The sequence below is a fragment of the Python bivittatus genome, unplaced genomic scaffold, assembly GCF_059951505.1.
Source record: "Python bivittatus isolate LINGU-HERP-01145 unplaced genomic scaffold, Pbiv_v1 ctg000310_np1212, whole genome shotgun sequence".
In the NCBI taxonomy this organism is placed as follows: domain Eukaryota; kingdom Metazoa; phylum Chordata; class Lepidosauria; order Squamata; family Pythonidae; genus Python; species Python bivittatus.
In genome coordinates, this window is record NW_028277054.1 from 1,418,670 (window position 1) to 1,440,481 (window position 21,812).

A 21,812-nucleotide genomic window follows, 5' to 3' on the forward strand; every position below is an offset into this window, starting at 1 on the left:
TGTGCAACTACGTGCTTCATAGAGCCCAGCTCTGCACACCAAATGGTAAAACAAATTGCAGGTCAGCTGTTTTCCAGTATGGTTTGTTAATCAAAAAGAGAACGCTCGTATTAAAATCAAACCGCTCAGAAACCTGAGCATGGAAACAGGTTTATTCAAATCCGACCACTCGGTAAGAGATGGAAATCTCGTGCTGTTTAAAAGGGAAGATTTGTTTGCTTTTAAGTGCAAAGGTGGGGAGGAAAAAAAACACCTTGCAACACGAACGTTTCCAGCCTGAAGGCAGAATGGCCCTGGATCTCTGGGTTAATACTGACCGCTTGATCAGGTCCCAGGCACACCCAATCTGATTGCAAGCAGAATTTGGCTCCATTTCCCCCCCCCCCCCCCCAGTGTTTGCCATAAGTGAACCTTTATTCCCAGCCCTGTAGAAGAGACAGAGTGTGGCTGGGCTCGGCCCCAGGTGAGAATCACTGTTGAGGAAGAGGGTCCCCCTTGCATCTGGCCACCCCTGTGAGAGCTTTTCTGTCTGGAGGTGAAATAGGTGGCTGAATAAGAATGATTCTGATTTAAGTTTGTTTATTGCTGTGGAAATCTGCAGGATTTCGGAGGACCAAGTACAAGCGATTGTGCGTGCTGTGAAAAGGATAATCAATTGTGGAATATAGCTTCCGTATTTGAAAAATGAAACCCAAGAACTTTAATGGCTATTACTACCAGACGAAGACATTAAATTAAGCCAGACACTTGATAAATTGAGAATAGCACATCTTAATTTTAAGAAACACCTAAAATCATATATACGTACAGCTGGGAAGCTGGTCCAGAAGGAACATGCATGTGCTAGCCTAAATAAGTATGCTGCTGATACATAACATATCAACAATGCCATTTGTCATGAAAGAGATACAAGGCAGTTTACAAGGGTAAAACTTCAGCAATTCAACCATTACTAGGAGCAAAGCAAGTAGGGAAGTTCCACAAAGTGGGTGCCACTCCAGGAGCTCCCAAACAAGAGCATCTGGAGGACTTCTGAAGATCCATGTCTGATAGATACCTTCTCTCAGTGAAGGCAGGCTATCAACTACATCAGACACAGGTTATTTTGGACTTTCAGGACCAAAACTAGCACCTCGTGTTATACCAAAAGACCAAGAACCAGTGAAAATGTAGTGTGTGTTAGCTCACAAGGATCATTTCTATAAAAATGGGTCAAATAATAATCTGTTTCATTCTATTTAGCAGCTTGATGACTTTTTGCTGGTGGTGGAAGGTTCAGCTGGTCTGCTCATGTTCAGATTCTTTGTGTTGCCGCTGTTGAAAACAAGATGAGTTTCCGGTCCTGGTTGCAGCTGTCCTGCCAGAGAGACTGATAACTGACCTCGGCTCTTCTCTCCAGAGTTAAATTGTAAAATTTGCATAGGATGAATGCGAGGAGTTGTAGCCCTGTTAGAAGCACAGAGCATGCAAAAGAGATGCGATGGGGTGTCTCTTATTGAAAAGCCTTACCCGCTCATTTTGATGCAAATTGCCAGGGCATCTAGTGTTGCTGTTTAAATAGTCCATCCCCAGAATCATTCCTGTTCACTGGAATTGTGCTGAGATTTTGGATTTTGCTGGACGATAGACAATTTAAGTGGTAACTTCTGGAGTTCTACCTACTTTTGTTGGGAGTTGGGGTGGCGCTTAGAGGCAGGAATTGGGGTCTGTGGTTTGGAAAGAAAGAAGCAGTGGTTTGCATTTTCAATTTATTTTAGGGTATATTGATAAAGGTGGCTTTTCAAATTGTTTGAAATTATAGGTCAGAATTATATTGGGTAGTAGGTTCAAGTTGTAGATTTGCTAAGTTTTGTTCTCTTCCACAAGAAGAAATAGAGTTATATAGTAGAACACCAAGGTTTAGGATCTGGGATGAGTGCCACAGAAGAAGTTCCCTTCTTCCTGGACATGAAGTGTTTACTTTAAGGACCTTCCATTGTTGGTCACAATCAAACGTGTTGGTCCATGTGGAAGTTCACCCTGGGAATCCCAAACCTGCCATCCTATCAGCCATGCCCAAGTCTTTTCTGGTAAAATGCCGTAACTCAGCACAGCTAGGAACACGGAACTGGAGCGAACTCTCTGACCAGCTCCGGGGGGACTCGTATGTACCAGGTAGGTGAACTTCTTGAATGGTGTCTTTCTGGGCACTGGCTATTATGGCCATGTTGGTTGAGGATAATTAAAATGATAGATTAACTCATCTGGAGGGCCCCCAGTTGGGGAAGGGCTGCCAGAGCACGGGGGAGGTCTGCACAGACCAGCTTATCTCACTCATCTGGGTGTAAGGTCCCCATCTCTCCTCTCCTAGCACATTCATGGAGATGGCTGAGTCCTGTACTTGCAAAAGTCACTAAAAATAGTGTCTCTTTTGACTGCCTTGATGTTTAGAAATCAACCCCAGAATTCTCAGCATCAGCAGCAAGAGTGGGTGGGACGGAGGAGAGCCTCCCAGCCTTGTCCAACCACGTGCCATGGGAAGGCATCCTCACAGCAACAAGATAAGGCCGATCCAGAATGAACGCTCTCAGGAAAATTTGATTCAGGTCCGTACCAATTTTCATAAATAAAAGATGAGTGTGTTCAAAGACTGCCTGGATTTTCTTTGTCCTATAATCTTTGCACAAGCCCAATAAGAGAGTTGGGTGTATGAATTATGAGTGTGAGATTTTTATTGGGGCTTTGACTTTGCCTTTTTTTCTTTTCAAAATTGATTTTGGTAATTGTATTATCTTTTTATCCTTGTTTACTGCCCAGAGTTCCTTTGATAGATGGGTGGCCATATGCATTTGGGAAGGGGAGGAGAGGGGAGGGAGGGAGGAAGATTGTGCCTGACAGTTTTGGCTAGGGAGAGGAAGAGCAGCTCAGTGTGTTGCAAAATTGTCGAGACATTTCCTGGCAGAAGAGAGGCCTGATTGCAGCTGGGAAGATTTAGATAACCTTTGGACCTGTGATGCTCCCGGCTCAGCATCTTCCTTGGCCCCACATTAATACCCACATTAAAGACAGGCCTTTCCCTGACTGTCAGAGCTGTCCCCCAGAACCTCTTTTTTACGTTAGGAAGGAACAACGCAGGTCTTCCAAACATTGCTGAACTTCAGCTCCTGTGAATCCTAACCACTTTGGCCAATGGTGAGGGATAATGGGAGCTACAGTCCATCAATGACCTGGAAGGCCACAGATTCTCCATTCAAAATCCACCTCTCTCACAAACCAGTCCTGATCGCCTAGACCTGTTTTCCATCACCCTTGTTTGGACTGTAAAGCCTCTTAGGGGAGGGACCCTGGTTGGCTGCATAACGTGCTCCCCACCTTCCTTCCTTCCTTCCCCTTTCAGGGCAGAAGTCTCCCGACCCAGGCAGACTTCCAGTGCTGTGTTTGCAGCAAACGCTTCCCGCTGCAGCGCATGCTGAACCGCCATCGCAAGTGCCACAGTTCCATCAAGAAGCGCACGTGCCAATATTGCAGCAAAGGCTTCAACGACACTTTCGATCTCAAGAGGCACTTGAGGACACACACAGGTGAAGGCTGGCACGCAAGAGAACCTGGGTTTTCCTGTCAGATCTGGGAGGGAAATAGATTGCTCTCTCTTACATGTTTCTCAGGCACGCTTCCCAATCTTCTTGAGTCAGTGGTTATGTTTGATGTGGGCATTGAAAGAAAATTATCTAGTCACCCAAGGACTGGTTGCAAAACACCTCTTGACGAAAAGCATATAAGGTGGTTATACCCTCCCACTCCCAGATCAGGTTCCAATGCATCTTCCCTTTTTTACGGGGTAGGTGTGATGGAATGGAATTATGAAGGCCAAGCTCAGGGAGATAAACATTTTCTTAGCTCCCACGCTCCTCCGGCGAGCCAAGAAAATGTTTATCTCCCTGAACCTGGCCTTCATAATTCCATTCCATCACAGTAGGGCAGGGAGACACATTGATAATGCTCTGAATTGCAGCCAGTTCCTGTTTTTATTTTCTACAAATACTTGTGGAAGTGGTGAGACACCAAGGATGTTCTTGAAGAGATGATCCAGAAGGCTGGTGGATTTACAGCACATCAACTTCTAGTTTTGTTTAGAATTAAGAAAAGTTGTAATTAAAAAAAAAACAAACTAGGGTAGGTGAGGGTAGGCACTAAGGGAGGAATAAGCAGCAAAGCCCCCTCCCCCCGGGCCACCAAGTAAGAGGAACATTGAGTGCTTCCTTACTCTGATCTTTGCAACAACTATAGCAAGCAATGTCTGTCCTTGAGAAAAAGTCTTCCATAATGGCAATAACTGATGAGAACCATGTATAAGTTTCCAGGTTCTCCAGAATTTTTCTTCCGCAAGAAGAGTTAGGAAAAAAAAGAGAAAACTAATGGGAAAAGCAAGAATGATGAAAAATTAACCCAAGTGTCTCAGCCACAAAGGCTACTCCAGTTCAAAATCAGACTTAAGATGACGACTGCAGAATAGATGCTTTACTCAGAGGTCATGGTGGCAGGGTCAGATCCAAGAAATAATGCTGAGCCCCTTGCCATTCTGAAATCAAAAGCTCTTAGTCTCTGTTCTGTTTCCTCCCAGAGAGAAGTCATCATTTATAAGAACCATTAAAAGCACTGCTCTATGTTTAAGCCCCCTTTCTTCCACATGGCTAGTTCTTTCAAGAACGGAAATCTGTATTGTCTCACCCTGGAAGCAAGATAAACGAACCTCCTTCTAGTTATGAGATATACCCCCTTTTTATTTATCATTTGGGCAAGAGGTCTATTAGGACCTAAATTAAGGAACAACTGATCATCAACCCCTCTGTATTGATACGACTCAATATAGTTTATCCACAAAGCCATTCTACAATAGACTTTTAAGGTATTGGGGGGTGGAGTGTGGGACTGATGTTCCTCCCCATGCAGCGTGTAGCAGCAACCAGCCACTGAGGGAGGTGAGACGCCCAGAAAGCCAGGCGCCTGCGTCTTCCTTCCCCTGAGCTCCGCAAACTCAGTTTGTTGGTCCCTGCAGGCATCCGTCCGTACCGCTGCTGCCTCTGCGACAAAGGCTTCACCCAGCGCTGCTCCTTGGAGTCCCACCTCAAGAAAATCCATAGCATCCCACAGTCCTATGGCTACCGGGAGCGCCGCACCAAGCTCTTTGTGTGCGAGGAGTGTGGCTTCACTTGCAGCACCAGCGATGAGTACTACGGGCACACGCGCCAGGGCCACTCCACCAGCGGCTTCTTGGGGGGAGAATTCCCGAAGCCTGGGCCAGCAGGTTTTCAGACTCCGTTACCCATTCTCTACCACTCTGTCTACTGAGATCACAAAGCAGGCAGGGTTTAAAAAACCTGCAACCCATGAAAGAGAAGCAGAACCTAGCAACTGGTGATGGTATGCAAAGAAGCAGTTTCATACAACTGTGAATAGCGTGAAACTCCAAAGGAGATTTTTCTAGATATCCACGCAGCAGAATATTCCTTGTTATTTTGCTCCTGACACCAATTAAAATGTTTGGCTGGGCACATGTTGCAGCCCTTTATCCAAAAATTATCTGCTGCGGTTTTTTGGCTGCTATTTCCTGTAACTTTTTTTGAAATTTAGTATCTCTTAAATCACTATTACTGAGATGTGTTAATTTCTACTCATTGGACACTGGTGTCCATAGGTTATTTATTTTTTATGCTTTCGAGTCAGTTTTTGACCCCTAGCAACTGCCTGGATGAGTCCCTGCAGTTTTCTTGGAAAGGTTTTTTGGAAGTGGTTTGCCATTGCCTCCTTCCTAGGGCTGAGAGAGAAGGACTGGCGGTCACCCAGTTGGCTTTGTGCCTAAGGTGGGACTAGAACTCACAGCTTCCCAGTTTCTATCCTGGTGCCTCAACCACGACACCAAACTGGCTCTCATAAGTGAAATAGAGCTACCTTAAGGAAAAAGAGGGCTCAGAAGCTTAGAGAACCTTTTGTCATTAAATTCTTGCCCACAAGGTGAGTGGTTAAATTCCAAGCAAGTGAATTGAAAAAGTGGGAGGGCAAATGTTCCCCAGCTGATTAGAAAGGGAACACGCTGTGCTTGTATTCAGAGGCACTTTCTTCTTCCTTGTGATCTAAAGCCTAAATCACAAAGAATATAACCTCTAATAAAGAGAATCTCTGTAGCTCAGGGTTGAACAGCAGAGTCCTTGGTGCTCTCTAAACTTGGTGATTGGCTTGCAGATGTTTTGTTCCCCAACTAGGTCACATGATCAGTGCTGGTAAGTGTGGGGTTTGCTCCCTGTATTTTTCCAAACAACACCCTAATCAAGGAACTACCAAGGAGAAAACCACACCCCCAGCAACACTGGCAGGGCAGTCTAGTGTATAGAAACAGAGCAAACCCCGCACTTGCTCGCACCAATGATGTTGCCTAGCTGGGTAATGAAACATCTGCAAGCAAATAACCAAGCTCAGACAGCAGCAAGCATGCCACAGTATAACCTCTGCTGAGCCCCACTCCATGCACAAGGTTGAGTCTTCTGTAAAAAATAAATCATTTATTAGAGCAAAAACGAAATACGATTCAGACAGCGTGAACTGATAAATAGCAGGGAAGTACTCTGCGGCCAGGAGACAGGAAGAGGCCTGGCAGAGGCCTGGCCATCTCTGAGTGTTTCACTCTGTCCAACGGTGGCCGCAATGGGGGGCTGTGCAGACATAGTACAGGCGCATGGCATCCTGAAGAGAAACAAGAGGGAAGAGACCAGCCATGCTGGTGTGATTCCGGAGGTCATTTCCTGCAGAGACGTCACTTGGGAAAGGGAAAGGCCTTCTCCCAGACCTCCAGCGGGCTCCTAAATCAGCTCTTTCCGACCTGGTCTCCTCCAGACCGTTAGAGTACAACCCTTTTGCCCACACGGGTCATAGAGGATGCAGCAGAAGCTCAACCCTTCCGGAAGGCCCTCCATTAAGGAAGCCTGTCTAATCCGCATTTCCAGACTCTGGAAAGGTCTCTGTTCAGAGCCCAGACCGAACACCCTTCACTCCTACAACATCCGCTGAAAATGCAGTCAGACCTCTGGGCGGGGAGTGCTGGGCTCCAAAGGCATCCCCTCTTGTGACTAGTCACCATCTTAGCTCCTTTTCCACTCACGGCATTTCAGAGGGGTGTCATCCTAAGGCTAAACTCCCAACTGGCCCTAAGTGAAAAAGGCACATTCTCACCTCGGCCCTCGCGCTGTGAGACTGGAAAAATACTGCTTCTTTGTGGCCACATCTGGAAGGCAAAACCAGCAAATAAACAAGGTAGGGAAAACATGCAGAACATGGCTGTTGGAATCCTTTCCACTTCTTTACCAACAGCAGCCACATGCGTGTGTGTGTGTGCATGCATGTGCAGGGAAGCACGGGCGGGCCACATTCACTCTGCAGTGGGTCTCTTGACCAGGGGGTGGGAGGGACTGAAATAGGAAGGTCATCAGCATTCCAACTGCAGCCCCTGGCCCAGTCCAGCCTATTTTCAACTCTGATTTTCCTTCTGCCAGCTTCTTCCCACAATCCAAATTTGGCCCCTCTCTGTTCTGCTTGCAGAGTTCTCCTACTGGAGGTCAGGCGCACAGATGCACACCGTCCTAAGCCCCTTAGCCTTGTTTCCTCCCATCGTTCCTTTAGATTGGAAAGAATAAAACAATCAGGATAAAACCTCCAAGAAGCACAAAAATTCTGCTCATTTTCAAGCTTTAGAAGAATCCTGCCTCCGGCTGTTTTATGCCAAATGCGTTTCTCAAAGATTTTTAAGTTAAAGCAACAGGTACTCACTTCTGACAGGGATGGTCTTCTGTACGGGGCAGAGTTGGATCCTGAGAAACGTCAGCAATGATCTGGGTTAATTCGCTGAAAGCAAAACATTGGATTGATTGATTTATTTAACCTGACCGGTCCGGTTTACAACAGACAAAAGGCATGCTCAATCCAATAGTAGAAAATGTATGCAACTCAGGGTTGAACTGTTGGGTTCTTGGCATTCTATGAGCTTGGTTGATTTCTGCATCTGCTTAGTGCTGGATATCTGTAAATGCCTTTGCTTTTAAAGCTAACCTCTTGTTTTCTTGCTCTTGCTAGTTCAGCTGTTTCTTTGTTTATATTCCTAAACTCCCATCTCCCCAAACCCTTAAACGCCTTTTTGCTCCTTTTTGCTGATTTTCCCTGTCTTGGCACTTGTTCTATTTCCTAGCCCAACACTCCTGCTTTTTCTGCCTTACTTTTCTAGTCATATCATTTTATCATCAATTTAGCTTGTTCACACAACATGCTAAACTTAACAAAGCAAATTATTGTGTTCACATTACATGCTAAGCTCAAACTGTGTTATGGCTTTCAGGTGATGGCCTGCCCCAGCCAGCACGCCAGGGCAAAGGTTGGGCTCGCACAAGATGCTGAGCCACAAACCGTCATACAGAACAAAAGGCAGGATAGAAACCTAATGAATACAGCCCAGTCCCCTTCCAACCTAGCTCAGCAACACGTGTGAACCTTGCTATGGCGTACAAGGGGTATGTTTTTCTTAACAATGTCCATTTTCTAGCTCCTCTGAGCAAATAATCATAGCTGACTATCTTACACACACACACACACACACACACACTGATAACTTGCAGTCCCATCAAGTAGGCACGTCTTTGCAAAATGAACCTAACCGGGCCATGCAGAGAAGTCCCATCGTGGACCGACCCTTCTAAGAAGACTTATTTATTTACTTACTCGATTTACATAGCCGCCCACCTCACTTTTACGTGACTCTAGGTGGCTGACCGTAAAACAAATGAAAACACAAAATACATCATATAAAACAAAAATAAAAACACACAGCAGCCGGCACGGTCTAAGCCCTCATCATACAACCGGGAGAGGGGCTCTAGCCCACGCCCAGGGCCCCAGGCAGGAGCACAAAGCCGGGTTCCAAGGCCTTACGGACGGCCAGCAGCGATGGGGCCGCTCTAATTCCGGGGGATGGTGCTGCGAAGGGCGGGGGCCGCGGCAGAAAAGGCCCCACCAGCCCACACCCCCCAGCTGATGGTACCCGGAGCACGCCCTTCCCTCCGGATTGGCAGGACGGGCAGAAACAAGCGGGGAGAGGCGGTCCCGGTCGCAAGCCGGGAAGGGCTTTAAAGGTGCCGATCAGCACCTCGAACTGCACCCAGAAGCTGGGGAGTGCCCCTCGCGACCTGCAAGGCCTGGTCACCGACGCCTGCGGCGACACCCGTGCCGCCGTCCCGTCCTCCCCCCGCCCTTCCCGGCGCCCCCGAGGACTCACTCCACTTCGTGGGTGATCTTGTTCACGTAGATGCAGCTGTTGTCGGCCTCCTGCTGGTAGTCGCAGTTCCGGCACTGGCGGGGGGGAGAAGGGCGTGAGGCCCCGGCGAGCTCCGCCGGCCCGCTTTAACGCCCGGGAGAGAGGCTCGAGGTCGGGCCGGGCCACCAGCGGCTGAGACCCCGGTCCCCAGCCGGCCGGCTTCCCAGGTAAGGCGGCCGGGCGCCGGGATCCCGCCTCCCTCGCCCGGGGCTTCCAACCCACCCGGCCTCTGAGACCGCTTCCCTCCCCCGGTCGTGAGGGCCTCTCGAGCAGGGCGGATGGGGCCCCGTGTTCCTTGGCCCATGTACGATGGGTGGACTCCAACTCCCAGAATCCGCCAGCCAGCCAGCGCGCGGGGGGGATTCTGGGAGTTGGAGTCCGCGCGTGCTGGCTGGGGGGCCGCCCCCACTCACCGCGTACAGCAGGATCCGGTTCTCCTTGTCCTCCTTCGGGTACAGCATGTTGTTGCTGGGCGAGAGGGACCAAGAAACGGCGGGGGGGCCTTTTGAAACACAGGCCCGGATAGCGCGATGGGAAGGGGATGATGGGAGCTGCAGCCCAACGCCTCGCGGGGAGGCCGGGGCGGACCACCGCTCCCATCCGCATGGGAGCGGTAGTCCGGGTCACCCCCACCCCGTGCCCGCTCACCATTCCTGGCAGAAGCGGATCCCCACGAAGCCCGGCTCGTAGGCTCCTTCCGACTCCATGACAACTGCTCGGTCCGGCCTCCCACGCCAGTGCGCAAGCGCTGATGACGCAGGCGCAGTTCTTGGGTCTCGCGCCGCTTCGTCTACGGGGGCCCGCGGGGGTCGTGATTCTCCCGAATGAGAACGGCTGGGAAGGAGGCGGGGGAGGGCGGCCGGAGGAGTGATGTCACCAGGTCTGTGATGTTCTCACTGCGTTGACGTCACCTCTGGACATCCCGTCCGCATGACGCCCTGCCCGGCGTCCCCACAGCTGCTCCCAAGCCCTGACTCGCTGACGGGAAGGCTGCAAAAATCCCATTGACCGCCGGGGGGGGCAAAGAGATTCAGAAAACCTTTGCAGCCCCGTTACCGTAGCCCTGCTTTCACACAAGGTGCTAGTCCTCATGGAGATGACCTTGGATTTGCTCCAGAAATTCCCCTTTTCCTGGACTGGGTATCTCACCAGAGGTCCACCCATCTTCAAGCAGCCAAGGTTGAGAAACACTGATCAGCAGAGGTGGGAGGATTCCCAGAAGATAACTGGGTAGGGGACCTGCTCCCCCCGGTAACGTCTGAAAAATCAGGATGCAGCTTATTTGCTTCTGGGTTTTGAGTCACTTTCCTGGAAGGAAGCACTCGGCTGCCCTTGGCTGCCGAAAACCCTAGTCGAGGGGAGAAGCGGTTTCTCCTCCACGTCACTGGCCAGTTTGGGGGGCACGTCAGCAAGCATGAGAACGGGTCTCAGGTCCGAGGAGCTGAGCAGAGGGGGACCAGGGCCAAGGTGGGGGCACCGCTGGAAGAGCCGAAGGACCGGGTCGGGGACGGGTCCCGCTGGAGGAAATCTATCTGCGTGGTTGCCAAGAGTCGACACCGACTTGATGGCACGTAATCGTCAGAAGCAAACAGGAAGGGGTCTCTGCTGCTGCCTCTAACCCTTGGTCTAGCAGGGAAGGCCCCAGGCCAGAAAGCAGGAGGCGGCGAGTTCTAGTCCCGCCTGAGGCGCGAAAGCCAGCTGGGTGACTTTGGGCCAGTCCCCCCCCCTCAGCCCAACCCGCCTCCCAGGGCTGTTGTGGTGGGGAAAATAGGAGGAGGAAGGAGGAGGAGGTATGTTCGGCACCTATAAAAATAAGAAAGGCAGGATAAAAAAAAAATCTAAACAAAAAAACTCTCAGTTGTGGGCTGTTGCGAACAGGGTCAAGAAAGGCATGCAGGAAACAGTTTTGTCAGCCCCCTCCTTGCTTTTCTGCACGTATTAGTTTATGGCATGGGGGGCGGGGAGGAAGGAATCCAGCCTGACCACCCGAAGTCCTACAGGGCAGTGCAAGGGCACTGGGGCCTCCGGGCCTGGAGGCATTGCAGCCAAGGGGAGAGGCACAACCCTGCTGTGGGCATTGGTGGGCATTTGCACCAATGACAAGGCTGCCTTTCCCCCAGTCCTGCGGAGCTCAAGATCTCAAATTGCAAAATTTCCATTCTGCTTTTGAGATTTCCGGTAGCCGGGTGGCAAGGAAGTCAGCTCAGCGGCCCCAAGAGAAATCCTGGCCTTACCGCGTTTGGACAACGGGCTGTACGGACCCTGACGTGAGCCTGTGGCCAGCAAAAATTGTGCCCTCCCCCAGCAATGGGTGCTGCCTTGACCCTCTGAAGCTGATAGACATGGATGCCATCAACAAGGCCAGACGCCTGGAGAACCCCTCCCATGAAGTTTCCCCAACCCAGAAATCTCCAGTAGGTTTGAAAAGTGCCACCAGGGTCCACTGACTGTTTTCGGGCAGAGAAGCCATAGTCTGGTGGGCTAGCATATCTGCTGTTTAAGACAAGATATATAGGGGAGAGGGTGTTAGAAGGGGGTTATTTATTTCCTTGTTTATTTAAGATGCTTGCATGGCCCCCCAACTCAACCCGAGTGACTCTGGGCAGCTTAAGGAAAATAAGGGTCTACAGAAGTGTTTCTCAACCTGGCTTCTTCACGTGGCCAAGGTTGAGAAAGCTGGTCTAGAGGGAATGCTGTTGGCAAGCAGAGCTTCTGAAGAAGATGGAGACCATGAAGCTTCAGGGCAGGAAGAGGATTGGGGGAGGCAGGGCAACATCACCCACTTCCCCCGAGGGGCAGCGGGATGGAGAGACGGACGAGGTACCATCTGGAGAAGGCTCCCAAGAGGCACTGAGGAAAGGAGCCGTGTAGCGCGGCAGCGCTGGCCCGAGAGCCACAGTGGGGCAAAGAGGCTGGCCCAGGTGCCGCCTTTCCACGAGGTTGGGGTAGGAAAGACGGATGAGCTCTTGCTCTTTCTCCCCCTCCTCTCGGGAGTTCAGCACCCACGTCCCAGCAAAACAAAAATTCATTCAGGCTGCCTAATGAGGAAGTGTGGCGACTGTGAGAAATGGAAGGAGCTGAACACGTGGAAACCTCGAGCACCTTTGCAGTGGTTCGGCAAGCATGTTAAATCAGGGGGGAGGAGCTGCCTTCCAGGACGGACAAGGGGACGAAGGGCCATACAGGGCGGAGGCGCAGTGTGGGAAGAGCAAGAGCCTCAGGGTAGCCCTCCCTGGAATCTCCCAGGCCGTACCCGCTAATTGCAGGAGCGTAGACTGAGTCTGGCAAGACTCTGTCTCGGAGCTGTGAGCCAAAGGCGTGAGTGATGCTCTGTGATGGAATGGAATTATGAAGGCCACACTCGGGGAGGCAAGCATCCTCTTTCGTCTCCAGAAGGGCGAGGAAGAAATAAGAGGATGAGGCTGGCACCTCCCTGAGGAGTTCACGCTGTTTTCACAGCTACTGTGGGAACAGAGTTTCAGTCTGGGAAGATTCTTGCTAGAGGTTGTAGCTAATAAACGTTGCTGAACTGAATCTGCGTGGTCTCCTGGAGTTCCTTGGGCTAGGCCTGACATGCTCGCAGCACCTTTTTGGGGTGTTCTGGAGCAGCCGCTGAGCATGAATAAACTTCTCATCAGGGTCACGACAATCCTGCCCTGTTAGCCAGTATCCAAAGAAGCAGTTCTTGCTTAGCTGTTCTGTTTCGCTTATCTCCAGGCCAGGGGTGTTCACAGGATCAAAAAAGTCAGGATGGGGGTCCCCTTGGTGCAATGGAAGCTCCAAAAATGCGTGGAGCTTTGATTGTGCCAGGGCGGCCACCATCTTGACATTTTTGACCACAACCTGGGGACACCCCTGCTCCAGCATTTCTGCCAACCGAATTCCAATAAAATAGGAGCATCTGCAGGGGTTGCCACTGTGCGAAGCCCACCGGTTTTTATGTGAGCTGCATGGATGACGTATGTAAAAAGGGGCGCGCCATCTTGATGTTTTTGACTCACCTCCCGCAGATGCCCCTGAACAAGAAATAAATGCATGAGAAGCCTGGGGCATGTTATTTCCTGAAAGCCACAACCATACATTTATTCCACAAACTAATTGCCATTAAAGCCATATCAGTGTGCCTGTGCTGGGATTACATCTCTTGGCAACCTCTCAAATTTGGAGCATTACTTATATGCGCCCCATTATAAACAATGTGCTTGTTACATTGCCCTCCCCTCTTTCCCCATAGGAATTGTGGGTATTCTCCAGGGGGGTCAACCCTCATTTCTATCCTCATGGAAACAACCTTATGCGTCAAGACATTCAGTCAATGAGGAAGGGGCAAATTGAGTCCCAGTTCGAGGGTCTGATCTCTCCCCATCACTCCTTTTGGGATGTGGTGACATATCCAGGATCCTGGTGTTTTTTTAAAAAGTTTAAAATGCAAAGTTTTCCATGCTTCGTCTTCAGACGAAGCTAGACAGGGGGTCACTTCCCGTCACAATCCCCTCACATGAATTGAACAGGTCAAGGGAACCTCCTTCAGGACCAGCTTGGGTTCCTGGCGTCTTCCCGGGGCCTTGCACAGCTGACCAGCGGTGAGCAAGGCAGCTCTCCTTCACGCGAATGTCAGCCAATGACGTTTAGTTCTTCCTCTTATCTTCCATGCACCGCTGGGAATTTGACCCTACTGATAGGAGCGAAAGAGGTCAAGCAGGTGTTTTGCATAGGAGGTGGTGCACATTTCGATTCCCTCTTCAGGACGCTTTATAGAGCCACTGGTGGACAGGAGACCGTACCAAGCGTGGGACACACCAGAAGGGCATCACCCTGGGCGAGAGGGGTCTGCTATGGGGAGCGCCGGAAGCCGAGATGACTTTCAGTGGACCTACACCGATCAACCGCACACTAACAGGAGGAAGGAGATCCTGGGTGAGTTTGCAGGGAGTGGATTCAGCCAGAACCGGCTGGGCGCAGGGATGCTGGTTGAGATCTGGAGGAGAACAAGGCTCCAGAATCAAGAATACGACCCTGCAAACAGAACCAAGGGCAGGTCTAGCGGGCAAAAAGGGCGAGGACAGCAGAGATGGGTGTCCAAGCCAAAACACCCTTCATCAGATTAGCGTGCCAGATTCTTTTGGGCTCGTTCTACAGCACTGTGTTCGTTTTACAGATGGGGAAAACGGAGGCATGATCAATGGGGCTGATTGGCTACAAAGGCACATGGCCAGTCTCGGGAGCCCCAAAAGCCAGTGCTGTGCCCCTTTCCTAGGATTCGGAAGACCCCGGGGCACGGAGGACAGAGCAGTTGGGAAAACCAATTCTCTTCCAGGACACGGTTCGGTCAACGGCTACTAGATGCGCTATCAAAGCCGCTAAGGCTTAGCTCTTGCACGTGTCTTTATGTGCAAGAGTTAAGCGTTATTATAACACAGAATATCTAAAGCAATGTTTCTCAACCTTGGCCACTGGAAGATGTGTGGACTTCAGCTCCCAGAATTCCCCAGCCAGTCCACACATCTTCCAGTGGCCAAGGTTGAGAAACACTGATCTAAAGGATGATGTCATATTTCAATTATCAATTATTTTACATCCTGTTTGTCTCCTATTGTTTTCTCTTAACGGGGGTATCTGTTAAGATGGAAAGATCCAGAGAAGTGTAGTTGTTTCTAAGACTTTGCTCCTGGAGGCTTTCCAAGGAAGAACCAATAATTCTCAGATCTGGATCATTTCTCCTCCTTCCCCCCCTCCATCCCCCCCACCCTAATTTGCCAATTGTTGCTGCCTCTGATGGTTCTGTCTTGTACAGCAGCATTTTACAGTTCACCTCCATTTTTTAATCTGCCCTGTTCAGGGTGGAATGAATGTTTTCTAATGTTCTGTACAGAGATAGATAATCTACCCGCAAATCTGCATTTTGCGGTTTTCTAAAAAACAGCGTCCCAATATACTTGTATGTGAAAATTAATTCTGCAGCTGGGAATTGAGCTTGTGAAGGAATTGTGTAAAACTTTCCAGCAGATATTGTTGAAACCAATGCTCTCTGGAACAATTCTTTTTTTACCCATTCATTAGTTATATAGATGGATAGAAGGGAGTTGGGAGTTTCCAAAAAACTTGTGGTGGGAGAATCTTAGGTTTCCCAGTGCTATGTACCACGTGTTATACCATATTCAGGCACCTGTCCCAATTCTCACAAGTTTTCACCCTTTGTTCTGGCCTCATCCCTTCCTAAATTGTTCACTGGCGAAGGGCCTGTAATTTATGTATTTATTTTATTTTATTTAAATTCCAAACTTTTATCCTGCTTTTGTTTATCCACTCTAAGAAGGATCCACCTTGGTTGCAACCTGCACTCTCAGCCTTTCAGGGCCATCTGTGAGGGGTGTGTGTGTGTGTGTCAGAAAAGTAAGATAGCAGCTGTGACTGTGTGATCCAAGCCCTGCTCTTTTTTTTCTATGCCTCACAGCCACCATCTTAACCTTTTGGACTGCCTGCCCCCTCCCCACAGATGCCCCTTCCCGTTTAACCTTCTTGGGTATCCGGCCCAGAAGAACACACCTCGAATAAAAGGACAGAACAATGCACAGAGGGTCCCGGTATTCCATAAAGAATGCACGCCTGTGTGTTATATGAAAGACATTGACGGGGCTGTAAAATTGTGGATTAATAAGACCTCTTCAACTGCTACGTTAGAAAAAAATTGCAGAGTTAAATGAATGAGACCTCACAGGCAGGAACCACAATTTTACCAAATTTGGATGGATTTTATGGCTTAGCTCACTTGCAATAGACTATAATCTGGTACACTTTATATACATGGCAAATTTTCATATGTATAGTACCTGTCTCTTTATTCACATTGCAATAGATCTCCATTGTCTTTTCTATGACTTTTCTTTTTTTCCCCTCTATATGTATCTTGGATTTATGCAAACAGGTACCTGATATTGTTTGGTAAAAACGAATAGAAATACATAACCAAGAAAAAAAAACGGGGCTGTAAAATTGGTTGTTTGAAAAAGGCCAACCGCTCCTCGGGGTCCTGGGAATGGCGTTCTAATTTTTTCCTGGGGTGTTACTGCAGCGACAGTGGCAGATGGATAGGTCAGAGCCCTCGGGACCAGGGGCTGATCGAAAAGCTCAGGGGGGAAAGATCGGAGAAATCCCCTGTGGTTTCCTCTTCCCTTCCCTTTTCCACACCAGGGCAGGCAAAAAAGCCTGGGGGATGCCGAGGACGTCTTTGGGGAGCTAGCCCTGGGGTGGCCAAGTTCATTCCCGTCAAGGCTACCCCAGCGAGGGTTGGGGCTTTGTGACACATCTTTCCGTGACAGGCCAGTTGCTCAGGCTGAAAGACAAACGTACTCAGCAGCTGAGAGGGGTGTCCAGGGACGGCAGGTGGGTGGGTGGGAGGAACGCTGCCTCCGGGCTGGGCAGCTCGGATAAAGATCTTGTTCTCAACCTTTGCTTGCTCAAAGGCCAGACTTTGCCTCCTGACCTCCTTGGATTCCAGTCCTTGCCCTCGGGGACCATTTGCTCAGGAAATCACTTGAGGTCTATTCCTAAGCTTTTAGCAACTCCCTGTCTTACAGCTGCTTCCTCGTTTGAAATCTGACCTGTTTGGCTGGTAGGTTTGATTTGGGTGAAACAGCTACAGCCTTTCCCTTCCTTGTGGGAGCCTCAAGATATTTTGGATTGCAACTCCCGTCATGTCCGTGGGGTGCCAGTTTTCTCAAACCAGTGCTCTTCAGAGATGTTGGAATGCCATTCCCATTATGCCCAACTGCCATGGCCATTGAAGCTACCAGTGCGCGCGTGTGCGTGTGTGTTTATTCGTTTACAGGACTTACAGTATATGGCCACCTATCATACAATAACTCCAGGCGGCTCACAACGATTCACCAAAACATGGTACCTTTACCCCCAGGCACCAGGCCAAACATCCTCGCAGCTCAATCCCCACCCAGCCCAACGCTTGGGAGAAGAGCCAGGTCTTCACAGCCCGCTGGAAGGCTAAAAGGGTAGGGATCCCTCAGATCTCCGATGTTGTCCCCTGGTTTGACGCCAGTGGGCACAGGATTGGTCTTCAGAGTTGATATTCACAGAATAACCCTATCTGAGTTTACTGAGAAGTGAGTCCCCTTGTATCAGTGGGGTTCCTCCTACATAACAATACCTGGGATTGCCATGGGGCAAACATACACAGGTATGATTATACATAGCCGTAATGACTAATTATACATAGCCATAATAACTAATGTCTACTGTGTCTTCCTACAAACACAGCTAAGTATCCTGAGATAAAGAAACTAATGGCACCCGATCCCAACATGAAATGGGTGGTGACCCTCATGGTTCTAACACAGGTAGCGGCCTGCTACCTGGTGAAGGACTTGCCATGGAAATGGGTCTTCTTCTGGGCCTATGCCTTTGGGGGCTGCATCAACCACTCCATGACTCTGGCCATCCATGACATTTCTCACAATGTGCCGTTTGGCAACAAAAAGCCCATGTGGAACCGGTTGTTTGGCATGTTTGCCAACCTGCCCATTGGTTTCCCTTACGCTACTTCCTTCAAGAAATACCACGTTGATCATCATCGCTATTTGGCTGGCAACGGTTTGGATGTCGATGTCCCTACCACGTTTGAAGGGCGCTTCTTCAACACTCCTGCCAGAAAGTTCCTTTGGATCGTTCTGCAGCCATTCTTTTATGTCTTCCGGCCACTCTGTGTCAACTTCAAGCCCCTCACTCCGATGGAACTTCTCAACGTTGGCATCCAACTGGCCTTTGACCTTCTCATCTATGGCCTTTGGGGAATCAAGCCATTATCCTACATGATTGCTGGTACCCTCTTAGCCATGGGCCTTCACATCATCTCAGGGCACTTTATTGCTGAGCACTACACGTTCATCCCAGGCTATGACACCACCTCCTACTACGGTCCCTTGAACTGGATCACCTTTAATGTGGGCTATCACATGGAGCATCATGATTTCCCCAGCATTCCAGGAAGCAGACTCCCACTGGTAAGACTCCTGGACTCCCTTGAGGTATTGCACGTGTGTGTGAATAGCTGAGTGTGGGTGTCAGACACTTGCACAGTGTTATTGCTCTCCTTTCTCTGTCCCAGTAAACTGTTATTCTCTTATTCTTCGGCCAACTCTGGGTTTCATAAGCCTCATAAAGAGCTGATACAGTACAAGATGGCTGTGATCACAAAACATGCTTAAAGAGATCAGGGAAAGACCTAGCAATTGCATTCACACAATAGGCTATGTTTGCTTAATGTTAACTTTGACTAATATTTTGTTGGTGTTGGCTTAGTGTGTTGAGTGTGGTTAATTTGTTTTTTCAGTGGATTGTCACAGCCTGGAAAATTGGATTATCTGAATTTGTGCTATTGTTGATGTGATTCTGCAGAATCATTGTGTTTTGTACACAGCTTGGGAACTCCTGGGATTCTATTTTGAAGGAATCCTTTCTCTTCAGCCCACTTCTCCCCGTACGTTGTTGGAAGGCCACCAGCTCCGGTCCCTCTGTGGCCTCCCAGATCTTCTTGGAGTCCATCACTGTGACTAGCATTGGACTTCCTTGTTCCTGGTCCTGCCTAAATTGTCTCTCTCTTCCAGGTGAAGAAGATTGCTGCTGAATATTACGACAACCTTCCCTACCACAACTCCTGGGGGCTCGTTCTTTGGAACTTCATTTGGAAAGACACCCTAGGGCCCTTCAGCCGCATGAAGAGAACATATAAGGAGAAGGAGGAAGGGGAAGGACGGAGGCATTGAGGGTCCCCTCAAGGAGCTCCTTCCTCCCTGATGCAGGTCTAGGAACTAGGAACTAGGTACAGATGATGGCCTTCATAAAAACTGCCCCAAACCAAATTGTCTGAAAAAAATTACAGAGAAAACCCTGAGAGATGTCCAGGCTGGTGAGAGGAGATCCAGAACCTCCAAATTTACAAGTCTCGCAGCAGAGAATGCTGCCCTGGATTGAGTCACACCCTTGCCCAAGTTGACACTGATCCACAGCAGCTCGGTAGGCTTTCAGGTGAAGTTTTCCCAGCCAAAGTTGTTATGAGCAGAACCGGTACGAGCAGTCCACTTGGCAGGCCTTCATTTTTCTCAGGGCCTGCTGCTGACCCGAAGGCCTTTCCACCCATCCCAAAATCAGCAAAAAACTAGAATAGCGTGAAGTTGCTGTCTCCCATGGCTGAACCTTCTCCTGCCTCTTTGGGTTCTGTTCCTTGGCACTTCCTCCTGACTCTCTTCCAAGAGCAGGGATGGCAAAGTTGAGCAGATGATACCTCCTTTGCATCTGACCTTGGATGCTGTCAGAATCCAGAGGAAAACACGTTTGGACAGGGATGAAGCTCAGGAGGACCTAAGCCTGTTTCCCTCCTGGGCTGGCTGGGGATGAGATGAAGGTGGCACCATAAGGGCATGGCCAAAAAATGTGTCAGGGCGGGTTTGAACCTTGCAAGTGGGTCACGGTCCTCCCACACCTCAGTAGACATCTTGGAGGGCTGTAGGAACCACCCAGGCATTCTTAGCAAAGGTTATCCTGACTGAGAAGCCAGAGGGGGGGGTCCATGGTGTTGAATCTGTTGAGGCTCAGAAAGGGGGCACAAGCCACATCCCAAGGAGTGCACACGTACATGAAAGCAAGGAGAGGCCCCCATTCTGCAAACCCACTGTCAGGCCTAGCCCAAGGAACTCCAGGAGACCACGCAGATTCAGTTCAGCAACGTTTATTAGCTACAACCTCTAGCAAGAATCTTCCCAGACTGAAACCAGTTGCCAGGGTCAGCCAGTCTACACAGAGTGAATTCCTCAGGGAGGTGCCAGCCTCACCCTCTTATCTCTTCCCCGCCCTTCAGGAGACGAAAGAGGATGCTTGCCTCCCTGAGTCTGGCTTTCATAATTCCATTCCATCACACCCACCATCCCCTCATCTCTTCCAAGATGGCCTTGATGGGCTTTGGTGAGTGGGCAGGAGGACGGTGAAAGGAAGAGGGTGGGAAGAGGAAGAAGGGCACCATCCCTACAGGACAGAGGACTGGTGGACGGACAAGGGGCTCAGAAGCTTAGTTGGGTCATCCTGCGCCTGTGGTAGGAGCCATGCTGATGTCAAGTACTTCATGGCATCATCACATCAGTGATGCAAATGATCTCTGCTCCATCAGGCTACTAATGCTTCGTGCCCTTCGTTAGATGACGTTATGATGCTCGTGATGTCACTCGCCCCTTTGCAGACTCTCGCAGAGTCATCTGATGGAAGAAACCTTTGGGCGGTATAAGAGGCCGGATGTAGCCTGGAACTTGTGACAGGCCTTGATATTAAAAATACCTTGAATTCTGCTGCCTGATTAATCTGGAGTAACAATTTCTTTTAATCAGTTAATTCAACCAACAAATTGAAGAAATGCTTTTCCTCAGTTTAGACCTGCCAAAGAACAATAGGTCTGAGAAATGGGTATGATTCAAGATGTTGCCCGGGGAATTATGGGAGTTATGTCCAACCCGTTTGGAGCATGTCAGGTTGGGGGAAGGAGAGGTGGTGGTGTTTGAGCTCCCGATAGTGGAGTTTGCTTTCTCTGCAGGTGGTGGAATCTCTGTATGGATTCATTTCATAGAAGCATCGAACCTTAAGGGTCTTTGGAGGTCTTCTAGTCCGACCCGCTGCCTAGAGTAGGAATTTTCCTGTCATCCCACAACAAATGGCAGTCCCCCTCTACTTGAAAACTTTTCTTGATGGAGCCCCACCACTCCAGGAGGCAGGCTGATCCGCTGCTCCGTGGCTCTCCCCGTCAGGAAAGTCCCCCTTATTTTGAGTTCAGGTCTCCCTCTGTCATGTTCCACCTGTTGGTTCTTGTCCTACCCTCGACACTGGGTTGCCCGCAAATCTGATGACCGTCCTTCCTCTCTCCCCCTTATGAAAACGCCACAAAAGCCCCCAAAGCGGCTAAAAGGTCTGTAGAAAGAGAAACTGCCTCTTGATGCTCAGACAGGACATAAAAGGAAAAAGGATGAGGAGGGACAAGGAAAAAGAAGGACCGCCAGCTACCACAAAGGGCAGCCTCCCGCCTTCACACTACTGTGATTAGAAGGGGCGGTCAGGTGCGGCATGTCTGAACGAACAAGATTTTGGCTCTGAGAAAATGCCGTAAACATTCAGACGTAATGATCGTCATAACCTTGGGGGTTAAACAAAATACTCTCCTAGAACGTCATTTCTATCAGTGTTTCTCAACCTTGACAACGGTAAGACGTGTGGACTTCAACTCCCAGAATTCCCTAGCCAGTTGAAGTCCACACGTCTTAACGTTGCCAAGGTTGGAACGGATTTATATAATCCTTTTATTCGCCATGCATAACAGTGCATAGTGCAGTGCACCCAACAGGGAAAGCGGTGATGGGTCTGCATTTAGCTCTCAGTTTGCTCCCGGGGCGCAAGCCCTCCGGCACCCCGCCGCCACCCCAACCCTGCCCCA

General features: G+C 49.6%; 3 protein-coding genes across 5 annotated transcripts; 2 read left to right on the forward strand and 1 right to left on the reverse strand.

Moving 5' to 3' along the window:
* The first annotated feature begins 2,051 nt into the window (after positions 1–2,051).
* On the forward strand, positions 2,052–5,328 carry OVOL3 (ovo like zinc finger 3). The gene is made up of 4 exons (XM_088140199.1): positions 2,052–2,154; positions 2,431–2,545; positions 3,382–3,560; positions 5,036–5,328. Exons 1-4 carry the CDS (start codon positions 2,052–2,054, stop codon positions 5,326–5,328), a joined length of 690 nt encoding a protein of 229 aa, XP_087996325.1.
* On the reverse strand, positions 5,217–10,098 carry POLR2I (RNA polymerase II subunit I). Of its 3 annotated transcripts, none has more exons than XM_088139755.1 (6): positions 9,978–10,077; positions 9,745–9,812; positions 9,293–9,366; positions 7,798–7,872; positions 7,204–7,255; positions 5,217–5,357 (listed from the first exon to the last, which is right to left on the reverse strand). In XM_088139755.1, exons 1-6 carry the CDS (start codon positions 10,036–10,038, stop codon positions 5,349–5,351), a joined length of 339 nt encoding a protein of 112 aa, XP_087995881.1. In that variant the 5' UTR covers positions 10,039–10,077; the 3' UTR covers positions 5,217–5,348. The 3 variants fall into 3 exon arrangements, with proteins under 3 accessions (XP_087995881.1, XP_087995880.1, XP_087995879.1); XM_088139754.1 differs by lacking the exon at positions 5,217–5,357 and adding an exon at positions 5,365–6,717 and having other exon boundaries at positions 9,745–9,799; positions 9,980–10,098; XM_088139753.1 differs by lacking the exon at positions 5,217–5,357 and adding an exon at positions 5,365–6,717 and having other exon boundaries at positions 9,978–10,074.
* Positions 10,099–14,166: 4,068 nt separating this feature from the next.
* Positions 14,167–19,107, forward strand: LOC103062400 (sphingolipid delta(4)-desaturase/C4-monooxygenase DES2-like). The gene is made up of 3 exons (XM_007435150.1): positions 14,167–14,248; positions 17,603–18,345; positions 18,949–19,107. The coding sequence occupies exons 1-3, from the start codon at positions 14,167–14,169 to the stop codon at positions 19,105–19,107; spliced, it is 984 nt and encodes a 327-aa protein (XP_007435212.1).
* The last annotated feature ends 2,705 nt before the right edge of the window (positions 19,108–21,812 follow it).

Excerpts from the sequence above, each read along its gene's own strand:
- OVOL3 (XM_088140199.1), top strand. The coding sequence starts at position 2,052 with ATGCCCAAGTCTTTTCTGGTAAAATGCCGTAACTCAGCACAGCTAGGA. Across the intron at positions 2,155-2,430 it reads GGGGGACTCGTATGTACCAG|AAATCAACCCCAGAATTCTC; the intron begins GTAGGTGAACTT and ends CTTGATGTTTAG. Across the intron at positions 2,546-3,381 it reads CCTCACAGCAACAAGATAAG|AAGTCTCCCGACCCAGGCAG; the intron begins GCCGATCCAGAA and ends CTTTCAGGGCAG.
- POLR2I (XM_088139753.1), bottom strand. The coding sequence starts at position 10,038 with ATGGAGTCGGAAGGAGCCTACGAGCCGGGCTTCGTGGGGATCCGCTTC. Across the intron at positions 9,367-9,744 it reads ACCGGATCCTGCTGTACGCG|TGCCGGAACTGCGACTACCA; the intron begins GTGAGTGGGGGC and ends CCCCCCCGCCAG. Across the intron at positions 7,256-7,797 it reads GAAGACCATCCCTGTCAGAA|ATGTGGCCACAAAGAAGCAG; the intron begins GTGAGTACCTGT and ends TTTGCCTTCCAG.
- LOC103062400 (XM_007435150.1), top strand. The coding sequence starts at position 14,167 with ATGGGGAGCGCCGGAAGCCGAGATGACTTTCAGTGGACCTACACCGAT. Across the intron at positions 14,249-17,602 it reads CAGGAGGAAGGAGATCCTGG|CTAAGTATCCTGAGATAAAG; the intron begins GTGAGTTTGCAG and ends CTACAAACACAG. Across the intron at positions 18,346-18,948 it reads CAGGAAGCAGACTCCCACTG|GTGAAGAAGATTGCTGCTGA; the intron begins GTAAGACTCCTG and ends TCTCTCTTCCAG.